This window comes from Spermophilus citellus, assembly GCF_964194105.1.
Source record: "Spermophilus citellus genome assembly, chromosome: 4".
NCBI classification, from domain to species: Eukaryota; Metazoa; Chordata; class Mammalia; order Rodentia; family Sciuridae; genus Spermophilus; species Spermophilus citellus.
The window spans coordinates 22,562,184-22,585,766 of record NC_138185.1 but is presented as its reverse complement, the minus strand read 5'-3'; the positions used below and the strand labels follow the sequence as shown (position 1 = coordinate 22,585,766).

The 23,583-nt window shown below is 38.9% G+C and overlaps 1 protein-coding gene across 6 annotated transcripts in view; it reads left to right on the top strand.

Annotated features, from left to right (window-relative positions):
- The window catches only part of PHF20 (PHD finger protein 20), a 124,445-nt gene that overhangs the window by 50,105 nt on the left and 50,757 nt on the right, over window positions 1-23,583 (top strand). For 2 of the 6 annotated variants that reach the window (XM_081291101.1, XM_081291100.1), the window contains exons 3-9: window positions 2,982-3,153; window positions 4,760-4,844; window positions 13,894-13,973; window positions 15,789-16,176; window positions 20,605-20,718; window positions 22,041-22,229; window positions 23,201-23,380. In XM_081291101.1, the coding sequence (XP_081147227.1) occupies window positions 2,982-3,153; window positions 4,760-4,844; window positions 13,894-13,973; window positions 15,789-16,176; window positions 20,605-20,718; window positions 22,041-22,229; window positions 23,201-23,380 (1,208 nt within the window). Of the gene's footprint in view, window positions 1-2,981; window positions 3,154-4,759; window positions 4,845-13,893; window positions 13,974-15,788; window positions 16,177-20,604; window positions 20,719-22,040; window positions 22,230-23,200; window positions 23,381-23,583 lie in introns of those variants that run through there. The other 4 variants (XM_081291102.1, XM_081291105.1, XM_081291104.1 and 1 more) reach the window with 4 other exon arrangements.

Genomic DNA, 23,583 nt, shown 5'->3' with positions numbered 1-23,583 from the left:
TCTCTGCCATCCACTGCCACTTCTTCACTTTTCTTAACCATATCTTTTAAGATCATGTAAAGCTGCTTCATTCTTTTTAACAGCTGCATAATATTAGTAAGGGTATTTAAAAATTACCAGTTTTAATTTAAAAGGTATATTTCAACCCCAAAACCTAGAAAGAATGTGAATGCAGTACAAAGAAAGGTTCTGTAAATTAAATAAAATTTAATTCTGTAACAATTAATTCACTGTATTAGTTCAAAGACCCTGTGTTTGAAACCTCCTGCTGGTGATATTAAAACATTATATGTTAGGACAGATTGTTATTTTAGAGAGGTCATCAGTCTCTGTAGGCAGAATGAGAGAGAGCAAGAAGTTTATAATTGATATATTTTGTCCATTTCCCCATTTTACTGAGAGGAATAGATTTAGGAAATCTTGTCTTGTTTCCTACAATTGTACTGCTCAATTCAGGAGATTATACAAACAGTTTTTTTGCTGTTAATGCTGTTAAGACAGCTTATATTTATAGCAGCTGTCAGTTGGGTTGGCATAGAAGACTACTCTCAGGACTTTTTATCCCTTTTGTTATTTATTTATTTATTTATTTATTTATACTGGGGATTGGACCCAGGGGTCACATCCTCAACCCTTTTTTATATTTTATTTAGAGACAGGGTCTCACTGAGTTGTGTAGGGCCTTGCTAAATTGCTGAGGCTGGCTTTGAACTCATGATCCTCCTGCCTCAGCCTTCCAGGCTGCTAAGATTATAGGCATGCTTCACTGTGCCTGGCTCTGTTAATTTTTTTGAGTAATACAGAATGTGTGTACGGTACCATTATTTGAAAGCATGCAGTGTCATTCCTGTGGGAGGATGCACATGAAGTGATAGAGGCCTCAACTTGTTGAGGGTCTGACATTGGAATGGGAAGTTGGAGTCTGAGAACCTTGGAATTGAAAAATTCACAGGACACATGACCTTTGGGAAGAATAGGAAGAGCAGAATTCATCTACTGAACATTTATTGAGTATTCAGTGTATGCAAGGTACTGTGATAGGTAAATGCCGAACAAACTGCCTTAGAGGACACGAGTGGGAAGTTTGAAGAAGTTTGAATAATATAGATACTATTCATTTAAGTAGCACCTACTTACTATGACAGTACTATTCTAGGTGCTGGATATAGGAGGAGGGAAATGTGCAAATCCAAGTTGTAGGGATAAAATGTTGGTAGACCCTAAAATTTCTTACTCCAAAATAATAATTTGATTAATATAAGTCTATTTAAGAGAGCTGCTTCTTTTTTTTATTTTTATTTTTATTTTTTTCTATTTAGAGAGTGATAGAGGGAGAGAGAGAATTTTTTTTAATATTTATTTTTCAGTTCTCGGCGGACACAACATCTTTGTTGGTATGTGGTGCTGAGGATCGAACCCGGGCCGCACGCACGCCAGACGAGCGCGCTACCGCTTGAGCCACGTCCCCAGCAGAGAGAGCTGCTTCTTATGATATTTTAATTTTTTGTTTGTTTATTTTTTGGTAGTGGGGATTGAACCCAGAGGCACTTTATCATTGAATCACATCCCCAGTTCTTTTTATTCTTTACTTTTTAAATATACATATATTTTAAGTTGTTTATGGACCTTTATTTTATTTATTTGTATGTGGTGCTGAGAATGAAACCCAGTGCCTCACACATGCTAGGCAAGCACTCTTCCACTGAGCTACAGCCCCCAGCCCATCTTTTTATTTTGAAATAGGCTGTCACTAAGTTGCTTAGGTTCTCACTAAGTTGCTGATACTGTCCTCAAATTTGCGATCATCCTGCCTTGGCCTCCTTAGCCACTGGGATTATAGGTGTGTGCCACCAACCCCAACTTTTATTTATTTTTTTACCCAAAATATTTTTTAGTAGATAGAATGATACCTTTATTTTATTTATTTTTATGTGGTGCTGAGGATTGAACTCAGTGCCTCACACAAGCATTATCAACTGGGAGCTTGTCAGAGCTCTTGAACACTTTTCTTTTTTTTATGATGTTGGCAATTGAACCCAGGGCCTCATGTATGCTAGGCAAATGCTTGGCCATGAAGCTGCGTGCCCAATCCTTGTCAAAGCTCTTAAACTTTAACCTAATTTGGCCTACTGAATCAGAACTTGCATTTAAACAATATCCCCTGATGGTTTATATATACTTGCAAGTTTGAGAGGCCTTGCACTGTATACTTGGTCTGGCCACTAATGCATAGGTCATAGAGACCTTGGTTGCTAAATATAAATTATACGGGAGTCTGGAAAATGACATTGTTTGTTTCCCAACTCTCAGTCCAGAAGGATGGGTAGAGTTTGAAAGAGCCCATGGAAAGCTGGGGGTTTAGCTCAGCTGTAGAGTGCTTGCCTAGCATGTGCATGGTTTTGGGTTCAATCCCCAGCACTGCAGAAAAAGAAGAGCTCATCTGTTGAACTGACCACTCTTTTCTACAAGTAACCACTGTTATTAGTTTCTTGTGTATATATTTATCTTCTTTTAAAGACAGCTTACCATACAGTGTTCTGATTCACATTGTAGGAGAGCTTTCTACTTTTACATCGATTACAGAATGCTTACAGTTGAGAATATCAGGTAGAGTCTAGGTTGCATGATTAATCTAATATATTGGCACACATTAAATATAATCCAGTTGTTAAATATTTGCTTCCTGCTGCCTGTGTGCTCAGCCCTTATGTTTATGTTGTCTCTTTCATCTGGTAACCCACTTTACATGGGAGAACTTAGATTCTGAAAGGTTAGTTTAATAGTTCATAAACTATGTAATATCTAGGTTGCAATTTGAACTAGAATGTTACCTCCATAGTTTATTTGACCCAATTACACAGAATCTCTAAATGGTAGGCCTTTAATACTTTGGTAACATTCTGTGGGAAGAGGTTTGGAAGGGTAACATTTTGGATATTTTCAGTGGATATTAAAGGAATTTTAATTCTTTTCTGACTCAGGTATCCAGCTCATATAGAAGACATTGACTACGAAGAAGGAAAAGTACTCATTCATTTCAAGCGTTGGAACCATCGTTATGATGAGTGGTTCTGCTGGGACAGTCCTTATTTACGCCCTTTAGAGAAAATACAGCTGAGGAAAGAGGGTTTACATGAAGAGGATGGATCTTCTGTGAGTAATAAATTTGGCAAGTTCTGTAATGAGTGAGATCAGCCATTGGGTAGTTTGTGTTCCAGTCTTTGGTGTTCAGTGTGAAAGTCAATAGCAGCTGGGAACCAGTCCTTATTTTGGCCTATAGTTGTATCCCTGAGATTTCTCTGGTGCCTGGGGCTCTTGAAGTATTTCATTCTTCATCTGTTTGATGTGATTGACCTGACAGCTTATAAACTAACTAGGCTGAGCTGCATTGATGATGAACAGGACCTTATTTCTTATTTATTTATTTTTTTTCCGGTACTGGGAATTGAACCCAGGGGCACTTTACCACTGAGCTACATCCCTACTATTTAGTTTTTATTTTGAGATAGGGTCTCACTAAGTTGCTTAGGGCCTTGCTATTTACTGAGGCTGGTCTTGAATTTATGATCCTGCTGCCTCAGTCTCCAGAATTACTGGGATTACTGGCATGCTGGGATTATTGGTGGAATTCCCAAGTTACTGAGATGCTCAGCACCTTGATTTCTTTTTTATATCAGTGTTTTCCTAGCCTGGAGAACAATGCCTGGCATGTAATAGGTTTTTAGTAAATATTGTTAAATAAATGAATGAATGATTGAATTCTAGATCCTCTGTATCTAGACATCTAGATCATTTATTAAGCTTATCTGCTGCCTGATAATTTATAAAACTATCATTCTGCATGTGGATTCCATTCTATTTTCATACACAAGGTCTTTTATGAGTCCTTGAGGAACCCAGAATTGGTTAGACTGCATTCTTGTTTTCTAAATTTTATCACTATGCCTGGAGCTTCTATTGACTTCAAAATGACTTACCCAGATTGTGGTGTAGCTTGGTGATAGAGGGCTTGCCTAACATGTATAAGGCCCTGGGTTTACTCTCCAGCTCCACACACAAACACACAATAAATAAAATGATGTATGAAGTATTAGTTTTAAGTTTTTAAAATGGGCATTGAGACTTCTGTAGTAGTTCTGCTGATTTTAGATCTGACTCAGCCTGATTCTGTTTTCCAGTTTTTATCCTCACTAGGGAACTTGAACTCTGGCTAGCCTTTTTTGTTTTTTCCTTCCAATATTCTATTTGATTGTTCAGTATTCATTTTACAGAATTTATCAATGCAAATCATGTGCTGGGAAAATATAAAATATTAAAGGTGAATGGTTGTCTCCCTTGGCAAAAGATCTTATAGAAGTGTGGGTGGCATTAAATAGTGTGATTGCTGCTTCCTTGAAGATGAAGTAGCTTCATTTCTCCCAGCTCTAAATTGGGTGTGTTCCCTGGTGGTCCTGGGTTCTTAAACTTGCTTTCATTGTGTATCATGGATATGAGGGGATTATCATCCTCAAAGCTGTGATGTGCTTACCCAGATCTCCCTGGCTTGGGGAGATCTGGTGTCCCAGTCCTCTTGTTTTGATTCCCTATGCTGAACAGCAGAATCATCTTCCTCTTACCCAATATCCCATCCCCACTTCTCACTCTCTTGTCAAACCCAGCTTCTTTTATATTTGGTACAACGTGTGTCCTGTGGAATGCAGTTGGTAACAGGGTGTTTTTTTTTTGTTATTTTTTTGTTTGTTTTTGTTTTGTTTTTTAGGAATTTCAAATAAACGAGCAGGTCCTTGCTTGCTGGTCTGATTGTCGTTTTTACCCGGCCAGAGTCACTGCTGTTAACAAGGATGGTAAGGCATTTGAGTTGTAGTTATTTTTACTTATGATTTAGGGGATGTTTATAACATGAGAGTTTGGTAGTAGATTGTCAGTATTTATTACTTATGAATCCCCTTTCTCCAAGTTAATCAGTATTTCAGGAGTTAGGGAAAGATTACAAATGGAAAGAAAGCTGGGTAAAAAGTTGGTTTTGACTCTTTTCCTAAATTTTAGTTTTTGTTTTCTAAAGCAGTCATAGTTCATCTGTCATTGTGCTGGGAAGAGTATGGGTTCTTACTGTCTAGGACTTCCAGTAAGCTTCTGTTGTTCCTTGTACTTTGTGGAAACAAAGTCACAGAGTAAAGACATTAAGATGCAGGGTTACAGAGCACTGAGTTGGGTTGCCTTTGCCAGAGTTTGGAACTGTGAGGAGACAGGACAGGGAACTAGGCACAGAGTTTCTTTTTTGCTAGTATAAGGGTAGGGGAAGGGTCACATATGGTCAGGATTCTGGAACAAACTCTGGATCCAAGTGATTACCTTTTTTTATTTTTCTTTTTTTAAAGCATATTCTACAGGATGTTTGTGATATGGCTTGTTCTCTGAAGTGAATGTTTAGAACAGTTAGGCTTTGTGGTGCTACTGTTAGAGGTGACTATGAAGCCAGATTACAGAGTTGAGTGTGTAACTCAGTGATAGAGTGTTTGCCCAGCATGTGCAAGGCCCTGGGTTTCATTCCTAGGAATGAAGGGGAAAAAACAAACCCACTTGATTTCCCCCACCCCTTCCCACTCAGTGAAGTTATTCAAGTGTTTGTTCAGTACTCTGCTAAGAGTTTGGCTTTAAGCTGACCAAGTTTTGTCTGAGAATAGTTGAAATAATAGACTCCAAGCAAGGTTGTATCTTTTGAGTTAACTAAGCAGTTACTGGTCTTCCAGTTTTTGGCAGATTAGTCCTTTTGGATAGCTCCTTGTGTCCTTAAATTACTTTTATAAGCTGTTTTCTTAGTAAAATTCCTGTTATTATTTTTCATTTGTATCACATTAACCCAAAAAGCCTTATTTTGGGGGAAGCTTACTTATTATTAAACTGCTTCAAATCATTTTAACAACAGACATGCTTGTGTGTGAAGAAGGAAAAAAAAAGATATACATGTCTTTTTAGATTCTTGTATTTAAGTTAGCCTTTTCTTCTCACTGACTTTTGAAGTCACGTGATATGAAATGCATGTGTTCTGTATGCATATAAATGTATTACTGAAAATCAATGGGCTGATGTGTGCTGATCAAGTCATGTTCTTCTTCAAATAATGTATCCATTGGAGGTGTGCTTTTTGGGGAGAATGGCTGTTCTTTAGCTCAGATAAAGTTCTGGTGAGATAAGTAACTCCTTAGATAAAGAGGGTAGCAGATAGTGAGGAACATTTCTCTTTTGTTCTAGTGATATCCTAGAGTCCCATGGGGAACAGAAATTGGGCCAGTAGGTTTGGATGAGGGAATAGCAACGGAGGGGCAAGCTGACAAAGAGAGTTTTAGGAGCCCTGGCAGCTCTTTTTTAGAGGAGTGGAGGGAATATTAGTGGAGGCAGTGAAGGCTTAGGGACCTACAGTTTTTCGTCTAGTATCTGCAAAGCCCAGAACATGACATCATGGTCTTGGGGGAAGTGGGAGAACCTGGTTCCAGTCAGAATGAGGTTAGTGCTGAGATGAGCTACCAAGAGTAGGCAGGGCAGGAGCAGAATGGTGCAGCACATATAAGAGGGGGAGGAGGGCTTATATATACAGGGTTTCATGAGTAGGATGGGTCTGAAATTTTTTGGAAGAACTATTTAAGAACTAAAGGTTGTTGACCACACTTGGTGATAGTTAATTAGGTGTTTTCAATAATTTTTAAATTGGGGCAACCAGAGCATTGCAAATTTTTAAAAAAGAAAAATGTCTTTGCAGTTGTGTTTTTTCCATGAGCTAATATTATAGGTTATGGTTGTTTCTTTAAAATGGTCTTTTTGTCCAGTGAGTTTGGTCCAGTGAATTTTAGTTAATTGATGCACATGAAGAATGAGTAAAAACTTTTGCCAAAACCTCCTTTCCTGAAGTTTTTAGGTCTGAAGTTCTATATTGTGCTGCCTGCCTTACTTGTTCTTGAGACTAATTGGATGAGGGAGTAGAGGATACAGAGTGGAAAAATCCTGAACCTGGGAACTTAGTGGGACAGGCTGGTGGTGCTATTGCCACAGTGGGGTGGTGAAGGAAAGCTGGCCTTTGTGGGAGCTCAGATCTGTGCCTGGTTTGGAGGTCAAGAAAGGACCCCCCCACCCCACACCCAGTGCTGAGGATGGAACCAAGGGCCTAGCACATGCCAAGCAAACAATTTCAACTATGCCCCGGCCCAAGACAATGATTCTGACATACTGTCTTGGGGTTAGAGTTTATCCCTGGGAGCTGCAGGCAGTTCTGTTTCATCATGATTCATTCTAATCCTTTTTTTTTTAAAGAGAGAGAGAGATAATTTTTTAATATTTATTTTTTAGTTTTCGGCAGACACAGCATCTTTGTATGTGGTGCTGAGGATCGAACCCGGGCCGCACGCATGCCAGGCGAGCGCGCTACCGCTTGAGCCACATCCCCAGCCCTCATTCTAATTCTTATGGGATTGGGAGCTATAGTGCTGGACTGTCTTTTTACTTCTTCCCTAGAAGTCTTTGCTCTGCCTTGCTTTTGTCAGTAGGGAGGGCCACCACAGCTTAATGGTGCTGTGAAGAGGAGCTCTGCTGGCAAGGTGCCTCCTGTAAATGACACTTCAGTCTTGTTAGTGCTGCTAGGAGGAAAATAGGGATAACAAAGTGACTACTTGTAAATTCATCTTTGGTCTGATTTTCTTGCCACTCTTAACCTCCATGGTGGTTTTGCTGAGACTCAGCATTGATTGAGCAGGTTAGCAGGTGAGACCCTGTGCAGAGTTGATGAGCAGTGACTGCTGACACTTCGGAGTCTGGCATGATTGAATCAGAACTAAATAATTGAGAGTTTCTTAGGGTAGTTAGTTAGCACTTGGGAAATAAGAACAATTCCATATTAATTAGCTTTTTGTTTGGGATGGTTCTGTGGTGGTGGAAAGTGAGCCACATTTAGTGTGAAGGCAATTGTAGTTGGTAGCCTTGGTAGACCTCCAGTCTGTGTTGGAGTAAAAGAGGGGATTCTGCTTTCAGGGACTCTTTGTTTGGAACCCAACTCTGGTGAGTTGACCTCACCTCTTTGCTGCGGCTGCTCTGCAAAGCATTCTCCTTTGGGGAAACTGCACGTAGGTTAGCATTTATGACAAAACCGGGGATCAAAACTGTTGATCTTTGTTTCTTTAACTTGGTAGAGAAGACAAATCAGGTCCCCCTTCCTAAAAAACATGCGTATTTTTGGGTCATGTGCTTCCCCTTTCCCCTAGTTCAGTCTCTCCGGGATAGTGCCCAAGGCTTGCTTTTGTAACAGGAGATGCTATGAAAATGGTCTTATTCTCAAGTCTCTGCTGCAGCAGTTCCTACTTTTTGTTTTCTTCATGCTGTAACTGATCCTACATTTGAAATGTGGGGAGTTTGATATATTGTGAACAGCTTTGCACAGAGATAAGAGGAAGATTGAGGCCCATACCTGCAGGTGCTCTAGCACTTTGCTGTTAACTTCTGTGGGGGGAGAGGATTGGTGCTTCCCTTGTAAATTGACTTGGTGGATGATAATTAGAATCACTTCTTGATGCCTTACTCTGTGACAGGGCCTGTACTAGATAATTTCCATGTCTTATCTCAGTCTTTACACAAATGTGGAAAGGTTATTGCTATTAACCCTGTCCTCCTTTTATAAATGAGGAACTGAGCTCACAGGAGGAAACTGCCTGAAGCACATAAATGTTGGATCAGAGATCTGAGTGAAGGTCTATGGGACTCCAAAGTCCCTGACCTGCATTTCCAACAGTACCAGGCTGTTCTCTACCACATTGGAGCAGGATTTTCCTAAAGGGACAGGAGTTGTGGATTATGCCCAGGTGTTCACTGATATAATGCTAGCATAGGTATAGGTGCTCTGTGCTTTCTGGAGCTTGGTGCTGTCTTTGGAACCCTGATTGAGAGAGAGGCTGTAGTCTTAGTCCCTGCTCAGTGATTATGGGCTCTTGCTTCAGATTCATTTGAGCAACTAGAAATCAAACAAGGAATTGGAACAGATGAGCAGTTTTGGAAATTGTCAGCCACAGAAACTAAGCCCAATAATATAAAATTGTTCAGAAGAAAAGGCTTAGGGGTAGAGAAGGTGGGCCTTCAATCCTGTGCATATTCCTCTATCCACCCGCTGAGATACACCTGTGGAAACCTCAGTACTTCAGGAACACACCATCTGTGGCCCTTGGAATTCTCTGATTCTTGGAGAACAAATGGGCTGGAGAAGGGATTCCATATTCACTGTCATGATGTATCCAAGAGCAGCAGAACTCTGTCCACAGCCAGGTGTGTTAGCACATACCTGTAATCCTAGTGATTTGGGAGTTTGAGGCAGGAGGATCACAAGTTTGAGGCAGTAGTAACTTAGCAAGACCTTATCTCAGATTAAAAAATAAAAAGGGCTGTGGATGTAGCTTAGTGGTAGATAGTCCCTTGGTTCAATTTCTAGTACCACAATGAACAAACAAAAATGCCCACAAAAAAAAAAAATTGCACAGTCCAAAGTCATCTGTGTATCCCTACTTCCTTGATCTTGGAGAATATAAGCTTACTGGGCATCATTAGTTCTGTTCTTAGCAGACTTTCAGCTATTCCTGGTTGCTCTAAGATTGTCTGATATGTGAAGTTCTTAACCCTCTTCTTAACAGAGAGGCAAGGCTGGGAAGGTTTGTTTGATTTGGTACCAGTAAGGGCAGAGGTTCCTAAGGTGGTAACCTTGTGTCAAGTTAGAGGAGATACTGCTGCAGTCTGGCTGGGCACAATTCAGGAGCCACTTGTCAAAAGAAAGGAACTTTATTTTTAGAACACACACACCACACCACACCCTCCTCAGGAAAACCCTCAGAGCCCAACTGCCACCACCAGCTTCCCACAAGCCTCTCCACCTCCCCCACCCCTCCTGTTCTTGAGGCCAATTGGCTGGGTTGTGTGGGCGGAGCCAAAAAAGTCCCCCAATGAGCAGCTCCGTGGTCTGAAAGGGGGGGGGAACAGCCCAATGAGCATCACCACAGAGGAGCCAATCAGTTGGCAGCTAGAAGTTTGCTGGGGCTGCTGTGAGCCAATCATCAGCTGGCAGCTGGAAGTTTGCTGGGGCCCCTTTGGCTGTGGCTCTCAACAAGATACAACAGGATATGCTGTTTTCTTTGATGCTAGGGTTAAAATCCAGGGCCTCATTCATGCTAAGTATGTGCTGTACCACTGAACTATCTCCCTAGCCAAGGATGTATTTATTTTGATTTTTTGACATTTATATGGTATTCATTAGATGACGTTTGTGGCCACAGCAGAGCTCTGTTATCAGCCACCCATGGGAAAATTTCCCAGGAAGACCTCTTTTAGTTATACATGAAACCATGAAAGTAGATTTTTGGGCTTTCTCCAGAAGTGGGCCTAAGCCCACTATTGTTGTCTATTATTCCTACATAAAAGTATGTTTATTTATTTAGGTACCGGAGATTGACCCACATCCCCAGCCCTTTTTATTTTTTGCGCTAAGTTGCTCAGGGTCTTGCTGAGTTGCTGCAACTGGCCTTGAATTTGTGATCCTCCTGCCTCAGCCTCCCTATCACTGGGATTACAGGCAAATGCCACCACTCCTGGCCCTTCTGATTTATTGAAGCCCAGATTAGGCCTTGTTCAGCATGATCCTGGGAGGAAGTTCCAAGGTGATCCCTTGTAGTCCCTTGTAGGTCAAAGAAGTCAGGAACAGGATATTGATATCTAAGGACAGGGGCCCTTTGAGCACTTTTGACCGTAGTTTGGGTCATTTCATAGTGGCCAGCAATGTTCTGGGCGAGTGGTTTGGATTTAGGCTGAGCAACTTGAACTATGGGCAGTGTGAGCTGGTGGAAAAAGAACTGGTCAGAGGTTCATAGGCAGTCTTGGGTTCTCATCCTCTCTCTGCCTTAGACTTCCCATGGAACTTGGAGTCTTTCATATAAGGCTTCATTCTGGAGACTGCCTTCAAGAGGAAGCTCCAGAACTAATTAATTAAGCCTCAAAATTAACCCCAAATAGTTGTCAGATACTACTACTTAATATTGCCCTTTTGGATGGTGGAAATGTCTGTAGAAATGACAGTTTTTATTTTGATGTTACTGAACTTTATTGATAAAACAGTTGAAAGTATAGGCTTGGGTGACTTACCAGCAAATTAAATTTTACTTTATATTTTTGTTACTGGGGATTAAACCTGGGGCACTTAGCCACTGAACTATACCCTCAGGCCTTTTTATTTTTTATTTTATGAAAAGGCCCCGTCCCCACCCCAAGTTGTGTAGGTCCTTGCTAAATTGCCAAGGCTAGCCTTGAGCATGCAATCCTACTGCCTCAGCCTCCTGAGTTACTGGGATTTTAGGCATGCACCACTGTGCCTGGCTGATTTTTTTCTGATTTTACTAGAACTGGATTCTTAAAACTCCCCCATCCTTCTCCCTCCCACTTCATTTCTAGACTGTGCGGAGCAACATTACACTTGAATGAGCAGGGTCTGTTGAGAATTCTGAAGTATCCCTGTTACTCTTGCTTGCCAGTACGCTCACAGTATAGACAGTTTTTGGAAAGAGAGGAACCTAGACCTCTGTTGTAGGGACTCATAAATCATTATTGCGCTGCCTTATGTAGAGAATTGTTTATGTTTCCATTCTTAGTCTTCCTGGATCATGTTCTGCCGTCTCATTGCTGATGTTTTTACTCCACCAAGCCTATTTGTGTATCCTGATATCTTTGCTAGTCAGTTTCTTTCTGATTGGTGATATATTGGTAAATAATCACCTTTATTTTGTAATGCCCAGGAGTAAAGGTCAGTAGGTGATTATTAATTGCCTATGGCAGTGCTTCTCTGACTTTGGTGTGTATCAGAATCACCTGGAGGACTTGTTAAAAAAACAGTTCTATGCCCCACTCCCAGAGTTTTTGATTCAGTATATCTGAAGTGGGGCTGGTAAGTACTTGTCAGTACTCCTGACAAGTTCCTGGGAGTACTGATGCTGCTGGTCACACTCTGAGCACTGGGCTGCTGTGACCCAGGCACTGTATGAGGAAGAAACTGATGCAAGACATCGTCTCTGTCCTGAATAACCTTCCTTCAAGTTAAGATATGTATGTATATGAAGGTAAACCTAAATGTGGAGTTCTGCAGGCCAGGTGCCAAATGAATCTGAGGAGTTCAGAGCAGACTGAATTTGCTAGTAGTATAGAGGCCAGGAAGCTTTCACAGATCTGTTGTGGTCATTTGAGCTGACCACGTAAGGATCAATAAGTGGCACCTTCCAGGCAGGAAAATATTTTGATAGAGATGTGGAGATGGGAATGTTAAAGGCACTTTTAGTGAATGTTAAAGGCACTTTGAGTTGGTGGGTATTTGATGCTAGTAAAGACAAATAGTCTTGAAAAATGGGCTCAGACTGTGTTGGACTTTGAATACTAGGGTTGGCTAACTATTGACAAGCTTTGTTTAGGACAGAAGGAAATTTGATGTGGGGAGGGAATGCACTAATGAGGTAAAAGCTGGGCATGGTGGCAAGCACCTGTAGTCCTAGCTACTCAGAAGCCTGAGGGAGACAGATCCTTTGGCCCTAGGAGTTTAGGATCCAGCTTGGGCAACATAGCAGACCTTGTCTTTAAAAAAAAGAATAAAGAAAAAGAACAACGTAACCAGAAGATCTTAAATTCCTTATTGCATTCTTCTGTTCCCACTTGTCAGGGATTTTTATTAGGTGGAAAATCAGTCCTGAAAATTGAACCATGTTTACTAATGGTAAACCATTACATAATTACCAGTTGTTAACTGGTAATCTTGAGAAGATTAACTGTAACTTTTTTTATTTTTATTTTTAAATCTCTGCGAGTTTGGGGGAAAGGAATACAGAATTAGTTCTGCTTCTAAGATGCAAAGTTTTGAAAGCTTTGGTTTGTGTGCAACTAATGAGAACTGTTGTAGTTGAATTTTTATTTGGGAAGATATGAATATTTGGTGGTTGGGGATGTAGTCAAGTGGTAGAATTTGGGCTTAGCATGTGCAAGGCCATAGGTTTGATCCCTAGCACCCTCCCCCCACCGCCAAAAAAAAGAAAGAAAAGTGGTGGTGGGAGTGATCCTTAACAATCTCTTCTAATGGAAATAAAATAAAACTGATAGTAGAGCAGGTAGCATTTAGTGTTTTGGCTAAGTCTCTTTTCAAATACCATAATAGGAAGTTAATTCATATGGATTTTAAGATTAATCACAGAAAACATACTTTTAGCAAAATTTTTGAAGTTTTTATTTCTTGGGGGTGTAGCTCAGTGGTAGAGTTTGTGTTTAGCATGGAGGAGGCCCTAGATTTGATCCTCAGTATCAAAAAACAAAACCAAAAAGATGTTACTGCCCCCAAGCCCAGAAAATAAATATTAAATTACAAAAATTAATAATTCACCAAGGACAAAATAAGTCTGCATTTTCCTCACATTCTTAATTGTTTTACTTTTCTTTTGGCCTAAATTCAGTGCAGACTATTTTTATTTTAATGAAGCATTATAAAAATTAGATTTTTTTGGATAGATTTTGAGTTTAATAGATAAAAATTAAACTGTAATCCTGACTAAGAAATGAAGATAAGCATGCTATAATCTTGTAACATAAATAGGATAAAATTGATTTTTTTTTTTTTTTTTTTTTTTTTTTTTTTTGGTGGTGCTGGGGATCAAACTCAGGGCCTCATTCATGCTAAGCAAGTGCTCTACCACTGTGCTACATCCTTAGCCTTGAATGTGATTCTTAAAAAAAGTTTTTAAACTCACCTAAATGTATTATGTGGTTGAAGCTCTCTTGTGTTTATGCTCTGAAAAATTGCTGCTTCCATGAAACTACAAGTTAAAATAATATCTTCTTGAATTTTAGGTACTTACACTGTGAAATTTTATGATGGAGTAGTTCAGACTGTCAAACATATTCATGTCAAAGCTTTTTCCAAAGATCAGGTGAGAAATGTGGTTTCGTGCTTTGTGTTATGAATAATGCTAACTTTGTACTTTTGTTTCTTGAATAAAGACATTACATTTGTTTATGATGGCAAGTCTTTATTTCCTCCACCTGACACAGTTTCACCGGAAAGTAATACATGAGTTTTCAGACGTTGTAAATATTGTCTATCTTTGCTATTTCTTTTTCAAATTGTCTTTTTCAGATTGTCTTTTTCAAAAATGCTGAATATTTGGACACTACTAACTGATATCTGTTTTCCTCATCTTTTCTCAAAAGTGTCTGATTACTCATCTTTTTTCTTCTTCCTTGCCCTTCTCCCATGGTTGTTACCCATCACAGGGAACCTGTCATAACACTAGAGCAGATCTGGAACATGTTTTCCCCTGTTCTACCTTTGTCCTTTACCATGACTTAGGATCATGACTTGGGTGGTTTACACACTTATCCTTTGCTGTGGATTTAGCGTTCACTTGTGCTCGATATGTCTGATTCAGGAATTTAGTGTCCTGGTGTCCCATGCACCTTATATGTACTTGGCTTGAGCATGGGGTATGAGTTTTGACATTGGAAATATGGTCTAAACAGATAGGAGCCTGTAGATTGTGTTTCCTACTTTAATCATGATTTTTTTTCCCCTGTTAATTTCTGTCATCTTGATTTAAAAAAAAAAATATATATATATTTAGTTGAAGTTGGACACAATACCTTTATTTTATTTGTTTTTATTTTTGTGTGGTCTCTGGGATTGAACCCAGTGCCTCACACATGCTAGGCAAGCGCTCTACCACTGAGCCACAACCTGGGCCCCATATTAATATTTTAATGAAATAGGTGAGAGGAAAGTAGAGATCAAAATTTGGATGTTAGTGTTTTAGAAAATTCTGTTACTGGTTTAGCTGTTAAGACAGCTAAAGGAAATTAGTAAAAGATTTTATTACTGAGACATTGTAATTGGCTACTCACCTTTCAGTGATTGTTGATGGGATAGTATTTGGTGATTTTTTTTTTTTAACCCCCATCCTGTCTTTTCCTGTGATGAGCAAATGTTTTGACTTATCACAGATTTTAACAAATTCTTCCATACATCCACTGAAGAATGAGAGATGATACCTTTAAAGGTATCCTCAAAAATGTTTTTACCTTCTGGGTTTCCTTTAAAAAAAATTGACAAAATTATAGAACTTTGGTCCTAATGATAGTTTCTCTTTGATTATTTTTCCTTCAGGCATTTAAAGAACTATACGGTATTCTAAAATGTTATTTTTGCCTTAGATTTGGCATTTGTGTTAAGTTTATCGAATGAGTATATTTGAATATAGATAAAAATAACTGAATTATGAGCTTGTCCAGAATTGGCAGATTATATTCAGAACCTCCCAATTACCAGTTTGTGTTTTTCTCTACACTAAAATGGGGCATTAGCATATGCTAGCAAACTGAGGTAGGCCTCTGAGAAGTCCTGAGTCTATAGAGTCAGGCTGAGGACAAGCGGGTCAGAGCCTGAAAGCATTTTTTAGAACACCTCTGTCAGAAAAATTGCTTCCAGAAAAGATCCTGGGTAGTTGTTGGTCCTTTTATCCATTCTCTAGTGACCTCATCATCATTCTTTGTCTCAGAAGAAATTGAACGCAGTAGTTGTTTTTATTTAGTATGGGTCCTCAAACTTCGGGGTGTATTTTCAGTGGTGTTTTGCATTATGTGACATGGCAAATGTCCTCTTTTAGTTTCTCCATAAATTTGCAAAAAGCCTCCTAATTTTTGATTTGCAAATAATCACAAAGTGTGTTTCATCGCTATTTTGCTCATTTTAGAATATTGTGGGTAATGCTAGGCCTAAAGAAACAGATCACAAAAGTCTTTCATCATCTTCCGATAAACGAGAGAAATTTAAAGAGCAGAGAAAAGCCACAGTCAATGTGAAGAAAGACAAAGAGGACAAAGCCTTAAAATCGGAAAAGCGACCCAAGCTGCCAGACAAAGAAGGAAAGTTAATCTGTGCTGAAAAAGGGAAGGTGTTGGAGAAAAGCCTTCCCAAGAACGAGAAGGAAGATAAGGAGAACATTTCAGAGAATGACAGAGAGTACTCTGCAGACACTCAAGTGGATAAAAAACCTGAAAACGACATTGTGAAGAGTCCACAGGAGAACTTGAGGGAGCCAAAAAGAAAACGAGGCAGACCCCCTTCCATAGCTCCTACTGGTGAGTGTTCCAAGTGGGCTCTGCAGTGGGTGATGCCAGAATGTTCTTCTGTGGCCTTTTGCAGGTCTTTCTACCTTCTGCACTTCAGTTCTTCGTATTTGTGACTGACTTTGGCTGTGATTGAGAGCAGGTTGTACCAGGGACCTGGCTCTAAGTGAGGCATGTTCGGGAGTGTGTGCAGGACCCAGCTTTGGGGTGGTAGACTCTCCACAGAGACTTCAGCTTACATAACAAAGCCCAATGAGCCAAGACCTTTTGCTTGTCTATTCAGATGATCTCAATTGAAAGAAGCCTGATAAAACCTGGCATTAGGAAATATAGTTTTAATGAGACAGATAAGAAAGAGGAAAAGAGGAGGAGGAAAATGGGGTAGGCAGGGGCTGCGAGTATAGCTCAGTGGTACAACATGACCTAAGTATACATAAGACCCTGATTTCAATTCCCAGAACCAAAAAAAAAAAAAAAAAGAAAAAAGAAAAGAAAAAGTGGGCCAGAAGGATGCTGGAGATAGGGAGGCATAGGTACATTATGAAATCGATCTCTCTAGAGAGTGATTATTGATAGGAAATTTTCATAAGTCTAAATAAAAAGCTAAGGCTGAGTCTATGTAGCTCAGTTGGTTTTTTGGGGGGTTGGCTAACTTCATTTAGCATTATCTAATGCCATCCATTTACCTGCAAATGTCATGATTCTATTATTGCTGAGTAAAATTCCATTGTGTATATATGCCACATTTATATAGAGTACTTACGTAGCATGTAAGTACTGGGTTCAATCCCCAGCACTACAAAATAATAAACAAACAGTAAAATAAAAAGTTGAGATGGTTAATTGATAAGAGTCAAAGAGGATATAGATTTGGAGGAAGATATAGTTATTTTAAAAAGAAGTATAAGTTTGGAACTCCTAGAAAACCAAGGATGAAACAAATCTTGATTTCTTCCTAAGCCAAATACTCATTTTCCAGATTGATTGTGTAAATGAAGAATCTCCTAGGGTTCTAGACCAAACCTGTTCATGATTAAATATGTGGTGTTGGTCTTTAGACATTCTTCCTTGCATATTCCCTATACAAATATTGAAAAACTGTGAATCTCTTAGTACATTTTAAAGTAATATCTAGTTTTTTAAAATGCGAGGTTAAATAACTTCAAATAACTTTAAAATATAAAGTTTGACATAAAGTATATTTTCATCAAAACTGTGAAACTACAGTGTTAGTTCATTCATTATTCCCTAATATAGTAGCATGCAAAGCCAATCCTCCTTATCAAACCAAAATGCCCCATCAGGGAAAAAGTCTACCTTAATTTACATCAAATAAATGTATTTTGTACTTACACCCAATAGACTAGCTTCTCATATCTGAATTCTAATTTTATAGGAAATTAGATAATAGACTGATTTGTCCTCAGATAAAATAAGGGACTTCCCTTATTTCAGTAACTATAGTTGGATTTTATTCTCAAGAGCTGAGCATGCTGCTGGGCATGGTATTGCATGCTTGTAATCTCAGTGGCTCAGGAGACTGAAGCAGGTGGATTGCAAGTTCAAAGCCAGTCTCAACAACTTAACAAGACCCTGTTTCAAAATAAAAAATAAAAAGGGCTGGTGGTGTAGCTCAGTGGTCATGTGCCCTTGGGTTCAGTTCCTGGTAATGGGGGTGAGGGGGTGGGGGTGAGTATGTGGAGGTGGGGGCTGAGCATGCTGGACTTGTCCCTATCCCTGAATAGGGGCTAGATCTGTGTATAAGGTAGCCACAGCCATATATGACTGTTGAGCACTTGGAATTGAGATGTGTTGTATAAAATGAACGCTTGGATTTCAAATACTCAGTACAAAAAAAGAGCACAAACTCTTTTTTTCTTTTGTGATGATGGGGCTCAAATTCAGGGTCTTGTGCATACTAGGCAAGTACTCTTATCACTAAGCTACATCCCAATCCCAGTAATTTTTTTTATATTGATTACATGTTGAAATATTGATTTAAAAAAAATTTTTTTAATAGTTGTAGATGGACAGAATGCCTTTATTTTATTTGTTTATTTTTTTGTGGTACTGGGGATAAAACCCAGTGCCTTACATGTGCTAGGCAAGTACTCTACCACTGAGCTATAGCCCCAGCCCACATGTTGAAATGTTTTTAAATGTATTAATGTATTAATATGTTTAAATAAAATAAATTATTTAATTTGATTTTTTAAAACTTGTTAGTATGACTACTAAAATTTTAAAAATTATGTGTGGCTTCTATTTCTGGCTTTCATTGTACTTCTATAGGTCAGGACTGTCCTTAAATTTAGTTGCTTTCTGGACAGCCTTCTGGGAGATTTTCATAAGAAACACACCCCCCCCCCCCCAATACAGACATACCTTTCTTTTCCTTTTTCCTCTTTAGCCTCCACATATGAGAGAAAACATATGACTTTGGCTCTCTGAGTTTGGTTTATTTCATTTAACATAATGTTGTCAAGTTCCATCCGTTTTCCTGCAAGTGTCATAGTTTTATTGTGGCTCAGTAAAATCCATTGTGTATATACCATATTTTCTTTATCCATCCATCCATCCATTGACAGACAACTAGGCTGGTTCCATAGTTTGGCTATTGTGAATCGTGTTGCTGTAAACATTTGTATATATGTATCACTATAGTATGATGACTTTTAATTCTTTAGGATAAATACTGAGGAGTAGTATACCTGGGTCATATGGTGGTGGTTCCATTACTAGTCTTTTGAGGAACTTCGACACTGATTTCCATAGTGATTATGCTAATTCACAACCCTACCAACAGTGTAAAAATGTTTTTCTCCACGTCTTCTTGGCAATGCGAATTGTGAACAATACTCAAGTTTTGTATGGTCAGTTCTCATTTCTGTAAGGTATCAAAAGGAAAAAGGCTTGCTGGGCGTGGTGGAACACGTCTGTAATCCTAGCTACTCAGGAGGCTGAGGCAGAAAGAAGAGAAGGATCAAAAGTTTGAGACCAGCCTCAGCAACTTAATGAAACCTTATCAAGGTCAGCCTCAGTAACTTAGTGAGATCCTGTCTCAAAATAAAAATAAAAAGGACTGGGAATGTAACTCAGTGATAAAGAGCCCATTCAATCCCTAGCACCAAAAAAAAAAAAAAAAAAAAAAAAAAAGACGCAGTGGTAAAAAGTATCCCTCGGTTCAATCCCCAGTACAAAAAGAAGGCGACTTGCCAAATATCTCATATATAGTTCAAATCCCCTTAACGAAATTGCTTGGAATAAGTTTTCATTGATTTGGTAGAGCCTTGGGTTCCCTAACTTGTATAGAATTGATTGGGAATAGATTCTGAGCTATTTTGAGAGGGTTGCTTGTATTTGTGTTTAACTTGGAATGTGTGTGATCCAAGTTCTTACCACTTGGAACATAAGAATGTTGGCATGTTGGGATGTCTGAACACAGGAAGAGCCAAGAATGAGGGTGGCCTCGGAGCTCAACCCTGTTTGTGTTCAGCCATTTGACATGGCAGATATGCAGATATTGGACTTACATGAGTTTTTTCTCTCTCCATTTCTTCTTCTCTTCATTCCTTTTCCTTCTCCTACCATCATTTACTTGCCTTCTTATCTCTTCCCCTTTCTCTCTCACTCTTCCTTACCCACTTTAGCTCTGTCTTCCTGTCAAAAGCTCCCCAGTTTCTTTTTCCCTTTTTTTTTTTTCTTCTGTTTGCCTTTTGGATTCGCATTTTTTTTTTCAGATTCGGGGAGAGCTTCATAAATTTTAGGCTTAAAAATAGCGAGCAGTCTTTGAGGGCTTTGTGTCTGCACTACTGAATTCTGTGACAGCTTCCTGCAACATTGACTGTCAAAAGCATGCTCTTCTGAGATTTGCCTGGGATTTTTTTTTTTTTAAAGAATATAAATGTTGGCATTCTTTTTAACCTTCAAAACTAAAACTAATGATAACAAATTCAGCAAGAAGAAGTTAAAAACAGTAATTAAACCCTAGATATACATTTTAGGAGTTAGCATGCATGATGGATTTCAGGAGAATATTGGATAAGTCAGATTCCCCCCCCTCCTTTTTCTCAGTAGATACAATTTTGAAGAGATGATTTAATAGTGACAAAAATGACTTTTCTGTTGCTCATGCAACTTCAGGTAAAAAGCAGTCATGTTGCACTGTGGTATTCTAAGAAGAGGGTTTTAAGAAAGCTGGGTCATAAGAGAGAGTACAAAAAGAGATTTAGGAAATCAGTCTACAGAGTGTCAGCATGTCCCAGAGGTAGTAATTTCTCATTTATTTTAATGTTTTTTCTTGTGCCTTAGAAAGAATGCCCCTTTTGAGGGTTTATAATGCAAGGATGTCTTCATATGTTAAATAATTTTTATATAAAATGCAAGATTGGACACTGAGAAATTACATATCTTTTTTGTGTGGTTCTGTATACATCATAGCTGTGGATTCAAATTCTCAGACTTTGCAACCAATAACATTGGAATTGAGAAGACGGAAAATATCAAAAGGAAGTGATATCCCATTAAAACGTCCTCGACTTGATAAAAATTCATGTGAGTCTCCAGTTTGTGTATGTGTGGCTAGAATTGGGCATTATTTGGGTCAGCCTCCTCTAGGTCCATCCTGTCTTCTATGCCTTATAGGCTCTAATGATTGTTCCTGTGCTGCATGGTAATATACACCTGTAATCCCACTGACTCAGAAGTCTGAAGCAGGAGAATTGCAAGTTCATGGCCAGTCTGGGCAACTTAGCAAGTCTCTAAGCAACATAAACTCTGTCTCAAAATAAAATATAAAAAGAGCTGGGGATATAGCTTAGTGGTAAAGCATCCTTGGATTCAGTCCCCTTACCCTTCTCCCCTAAAAAGATTGTCCTTGATTGCATGAATTAATGTGAATGGGCTGTAGTTGAAACTGGAGTTTTTGCTTAGAAGAAACACAAAATTGTATTAGTGTTGGGTTCAGTGGTGTCATATCCATTTCTATAAACTACATTTGATTTGGATTCCTCTAGAAATTTAAAGGCTTAGGAAGGTATGGACTTTATTCCCTAAGTGAAACTTTTTAAAATACTATTTATTGGTTAGAAAAATACCCTGTTAAAGAATTTGTGATGCCTCTAAATAAAACTCGATTGCCTAGCATGTGAAGCCCTGGGTTTTAATTCTCAGTAACCTGCCACTCAAACAAATAAACAAAACTTCAATTGACTTTGGAAGTTAACATTATAGACTTTCATTTGGGAAGCTCCAAAATAGAACTTAATTGTCAAGACTGGGACATGCTTTGGCACATATTTTCAGACCCTCAATTCTTTTTTTTTTTTCAATTTTTGTTTTTTTTAGTTGTCAAAGGGCTTTTTATTTATTTGTTTGTTTGTTTATATGTGGTGCTGAGGATCGAACCCGGGGCCTTACACATGCTCTACCACTGAGCAACAACCCCAGTCCCTATACTCTCTTAATTCTTAAAGATTTTTTTTTTAAAGAGAGAGTGAGAGAGGAGAAAGAGAGAGAGAGAGAGAGAGAGAGAGAGAGAGAGAGAGAGAATTTTTAATATTTATTTTTAGTTCTCGGCGGACACAACATCTTTGTTGGTATGTGGTGCTGAGGATCGAACCCGGGCCGCATGCATGCGAGGCGAGCGCGCTACCGCTTGAGCCACATCCCCAGCCCACTCTCTTAATTCTTAACAAAATAAAATCTATACTGGCAGAGACTTTGCTTTTGCTTAAAACTATAGGGAAAGGTTAATAATTTAACATTCCAAAAGTTTCTCTTATAATTCTTTACGGAGGCACCTAACCCAGAAATCTGTAGTAACAATTATTTATTCCTGTTGCTCTTTGGATTACAACTCTCTTAATGGTTTATAGCCCAGGAAAAGTCAAAAAACTGTTCCGAAAACACTGACAAAGACTTGTCCAGGAGACGGTCTTCCAGGCTGTCCACTAACGGGACCCATGAGATCCTAGATCCTAACTTGGTTGTACCAGATTTGGCTGATAAAGTCGATACGGATCCTTCACAAGACAAGTCATCTAGTACCAAGGAACCTGAAGAAGGTGAGTCAGAGACTGTTTTGAAATTGTTTTGCCAACTTGGTGCTTTTCTAGTAAGAACCATCTCTAGCTTCCATAAGTGTTAGATTGTCTTAAAATCAAATTATTAAATGAGCTGCAGTATTTTCATATGGTTCTTCATTGATTATTCATTCAGTAGACAAGCTTTCTGGATGCATTTGTGGTTAGTTGTGTTTTTATATTATTTCCTGCTGGGTTGGAATACAGTACTAGAAGAGCCCTGCCTCTGTCTTTCTGGTGCCATCTCACTCCACGCCTCTGCCTTTTGTTGACATTTGCAGTATTTCTTCTTTCACTGTAGCCTCTTTTTTTGTATGTGTGTATGTGTGTTGCTGGGGATTGAACCCAGGGCCTTGTGCATGTGAGGCAAGTATTCTACCAACTGAGCTATGTCCCCAACCCCCTAGCCTCATTCTTGAAATGCTTACAGCCTTGGCTGTATGTGTGAATGTACTTTTTTTTGTGAATGTACCTTTTTTTTTTTGGAGATAGGGTCTCACTAACTTAAGTTGCTTAGGGCTTCACAAAATTGCTGAGGCTGGCTTTGAACTCAAAAAGTCCTGCAGCCTGTCCTCCTGCATCCTCCAGAGCTGCTTGGATTATAGGCATGCGCTGCTTTTTTAAAAATTTTATTTTATTTTTTTTATTTTTTAGATGTCTATGGAGACAATACCTTTATTTTATTTGTTTATTTTTATGTGGTTCTGGGAATCAGACCCAGTGTCTCATGCATTCTAGGCAAGCACTCTACCACTGAGCCACAACCCCAGCCTCCATGCCACTCTTATATGTTGTGAGATTAATGGGGTTTCTCCAAGTCTCTGGCTTTCTTAGTCTGTTACGGGACTTTTGGTTTTTAGATTGATTGATTGATTGATGAATATGTGTGTGTGTGTGTGTGTGTGTGTGTGTGTGTAAAATATATCTCAAATGCTTTCTTTATTTTCTTCTAGGTCAGTTGAAATCTCCTTTGGAAGCTGGCTCGGTCTCATCTGCACTAACTTGCCATTCCTTTGGGGATGGATTGGGGGCTGTAGGCCTGGAATTGAATTGCAACTCAATGGGAGAAAACACTATGAAAACAGAACCAACATCGCCCCTTGCTGAGTTACAAGAGATTTCAACTGTGGAAGGTTCATATTTAGAGTTAACTCAATCTTCTTTTTACATATAGTTTTGCTTGTGCTTTGTGAACTGGGAAAAAAAAAAAGCAACAAAAAAAACTTTTCTAATGATGTTTTTATCATTATTTATTAATAATATTTTTATTTTAATCTCTAACCCTTTCATTACTGATTTTGGTAATCTATATTCCCTCTCTTCTTGATTAGCATGG